Here is a 3533-nt window from a genome sequence, read left to right on the forward strand (position 1 = left end):
CTTAAAAGCTAAATTAGTCAAACTGATTTTCTGCCAAAAAAATTATCCATTAGATTAGATGGTTGTTCAATTTTGACATTGGAATGGACAGGCTCTGGCTCTTCAGAAGTCAGAATCTATAAGACACGGGAGGATTTGAAAATGACCCCGTCTAAACTTTCATAGCCACTGGATTTTAGCCCTGCCGTGGTATAGGGAGAAGCCCTACTGAATAAATAAATAAAAATTATTTTTTCTCTTCTAAATATATACTTTTTCAGTCCTAAATATAAGATCTTTATACATACGTGTATAATGGTCTTATATTTAGAACCAAAGGAGTACAATGTAATTAAAAATTTGTTTTTGCTTCTGAATATAAACTTCAATTAGTCTTACTTCAAAGTTTACAGTTTTTACTTTTTTACCCGACTTATCCACATTGATTACATAGATTAATAGGAGTGACGGAGGTAATGACTAAAAAAAACTAAAATATATTTATTATAAATAACTAATATATAATTTTTTATTCTTATATAAAAATTAATTAAATATTCAATTTGGTTCAAATATAAAACTTTACTCACTTTGTTTTAAATATTTATCCATTTTGCTTTTAGTTCTCAAGTAATCTCTATGATAATTGCACATACTGAGAAAATTATTATCAGTAGGTAACTCAAATGCGTATGATTATTAAGGATATTTTAGAAAAAATAACATATATTTATTAGGAAGAATAATTAGCTTAACTAATTTTTTTTAATATTGACAAATTAATTATTTAGTACTTATATTAAGGGAGAATTCCACAAAAAGAATCTTGAAATTACTAAATCTCAAATAAGAAATTCCTACAAAAATATATTATTATTTACAAATTTAGTATTGTCAAAACCTATTAAAGTGTTGTTAGGAAACTTGATTTTGGGTTTAATAATTTAAAAAAAAAAAATTTTGTAGAGTTCTTTGTTATATTATAGACCCAAGATAGTATTAATTAATTATCTTAACATCTATAAACCTTATGTTTTTAACATAAAATCTAGTTGATTAATTTGAAAAGATTAAAAAAGTAACTAAACTACTCTAAATTATTTATATTTATTATTTTTCTGCAAACTAATTTGCGTTATTTATATATTAATATATAAACTAATAATAGCCATAAATATTTTAGATAGGAGTGTTCAATTGTGTCTCATTCCATTCTTGGCCCAGTCATTTTGTGACGAAAAAGTTTTCAAAACAAAACAAAATTATTTGAGGACGGGATGAGAGGCGCATGTCTCGTCTTGGTCTCATCCCGATGTATTACCTTTATTTTATTTATTATTGTAATAGTATTTTGGTAATAATATTTATCAATTGTTTTATTTATTTATTTATAAATTATTTTGTCTGGATTACATGATATTCTTTGCGGTGAATGTTTTAAGTTGTTTATTTTTTTGTCTTTGAAGATTATAAAAGCATTCTTTCTTGGTCATTATTTTCTCATATTTATTTATTTTTTCATATAATTTTTATCATAAATTTTTATACTTTGTCTAAAACTAGTTTTCAATTTAAAAAGAGTAAAAAGAAATCCAACGAAAGCTAAAGGGAACGGGACACGGGGCGGAAAAACCGTTCTCTCCAAATTATCGAGACAGGTTCATTCTTGTCCTCTCCTATAAGCACCTTTTAATTTTAGAAAGATCATGTAAATTTTGTTATAATTAAGTAATTATGTAATTTTTGTAATTTTCTCATATTAGTCAACTAAAATTATAATATTATATTAAACATATTGAGCGTAGGGGTAGTATATAATCCTTTGGTCCTATTTATATGGCAAAGAAAAAAGACATATTTTGTTTTATTTATAAGGCATTGAGAGAAATTTTTTATATGAATATATAATTTTACTCTTTATTTATTATTGTATTGACCTTATTTATATGAGGTACAATGCATATTAAATAGAGATAAAATTAAAAAATTATTAAATTTTAAATAAGAGTTAATGAAATATAAAATTTTTTTTATCATGAATAAAACATATTAAAAGTGATTTATAAATAGAATTTTATAATCAGTGTACTGTACACAAAAGACGATAATAGTTCAATCGTGGTCCTTTTCCCTTTTCGAAATACATTCATGATTTGTACAACAAAATCGGAGAAAGAATGAAAGATATACACTAAAGCCTATGAAATAAAACAGATTCACTTAGTGCTGGCCAAAAAAAAAAAACACAAAGAAAAGAAAAAACAGATTCACTTTTTCTGCTTCTCTAAATGAAGCAAATTTCAGAGAATCTGATTGCCCTGTTATGTGTGAATCGGAATTTCTAAGATTGTTGAAGATCGAGAAGATAATCATCAACGGTAATGCTCGATGCTTCTCCTTGAGAATAACTGCCGGCGATTCCTTGCCATAAATAACCGTCAGCACCGCCGCCGCCGTCACCATTCCAGTCCCACCAAAACCCATCATTCATGTCTCTGTTTTCTCTGTGCTCATCATTTTTCTCATTCTTCTCTTCGGCTTCAACAATCCTCTGAGCATCAACTGCCATGCCGGCATTTGAAGCTGCCGCCTGCACCGACCTCGGCGACATTTCTGGTTGCTGCCAGACATAACAAGAAGGCAACATCTCCGGGAGGTTAAGCTTCTCCAACGAGGCCGGTCTCCTCAGGCAGTAGAAAGCCACGTCGTGAGCCACCGCTGCGGCCTCCGGCGAAGTATACGTGCCCAACCACAACCGCTGTTGTGACCCCGGCACTCGAATCTCCGACACCCACTTGCCCCACTTCCTTCGCCGGACTCCCTTGTACTGGACGGCGCTGTCCCTGCTTGTGGCGCTGCTTCCTTTGTCGTCGCCGCAGCCACACCTCATCAAACCAGAAATGGACCGATGTGCGTATGGATTAAATGATTTGTGAGTCGTGAATGGTGATTCTGTGAGTGTTTGTGAGGAGAACCAGAGATCAGAGGAGCGTTAAATAGGCTTTGAAGAAGACGATGATGACCTTTGAAGAAGGCAGGGGGCAAGTGTTAATTAATGAAGGTGGACCATGAGATGAAATGTGAAAACGGAGAGTCAAAATATTCAAAGTTCAAAGCAAACACTTAAATGCTTTGGCCACCACACATCTGATAATCTGATAGTGTCTGTGCTCCACGGCTCTGCCTTATAATTTTTCTTAGGTCAATGAAGATCATTAGTCTCTGTTATCTCCTAAATTAGATATTTTCCCTTGCAATTAACAAATCAATGACAATTTGATAGAAATATTTTAATTAAATGTTTTATTGAACAATTTTTTTGCTGAAAAATGCTGGGAGAAAAATATAATAATGAGAATAAGGATAAAGTAGCATTTACTATACTATACTCTGATGTTATTTCTCAATTGCATGAAACATTCAAATCTTAGTGATGGTACATTTAGTATCTTAATATCATTTTTCTAGTACTTTTAATATTATAATCTTATTTATAATATATTTAGTACCTAAAATTATAAGCAAACTTAGAACTATAAACAAAATTAGTGTGT

General features: G+C 30.7%; 1 protein-coding gene across 1 annotated transcript; it reads right to left on the reverse strand.

The window, feature by feature from the left end:
• Positions 1–2095: 2095 nt before the first annotated feature.
• LOC114744398 (ethylene-responsive transcription factor ERF019-like) lies at positions 2096–2888 on the reverse strand. Its single transcript, XM_028932574.1, has one exon. The coding sequence runs from the start codon at positions 2867–2869 to the stop codon at positions 2321–2323; it is 549 nt and encodes a 182-aa protein (XP_028788407.1). The 5' UTR covers positions 2870–2888; the 3' UTR covers positions 2096–2320.
• Between the last annotated feature and the right edge of the window lie 645 nt (positions 2889–3533).

This window comes from Neltuma alba, unplaced genomic scaffold (assembly GCF_004799145.2).
Source record: "Neltuma alba isolate B1F8T4 unplaced genomic scaffold, ASM479914v2 tig00000695_pilon, whole genome shotgun sequence".
Classification (NCBI taxonomy): Eukaryota; Viridiplantae; Streptophyta; class Magnoliopsida; order Fabales; family Fabaceae; genus Neltuma; species Neltuma alba.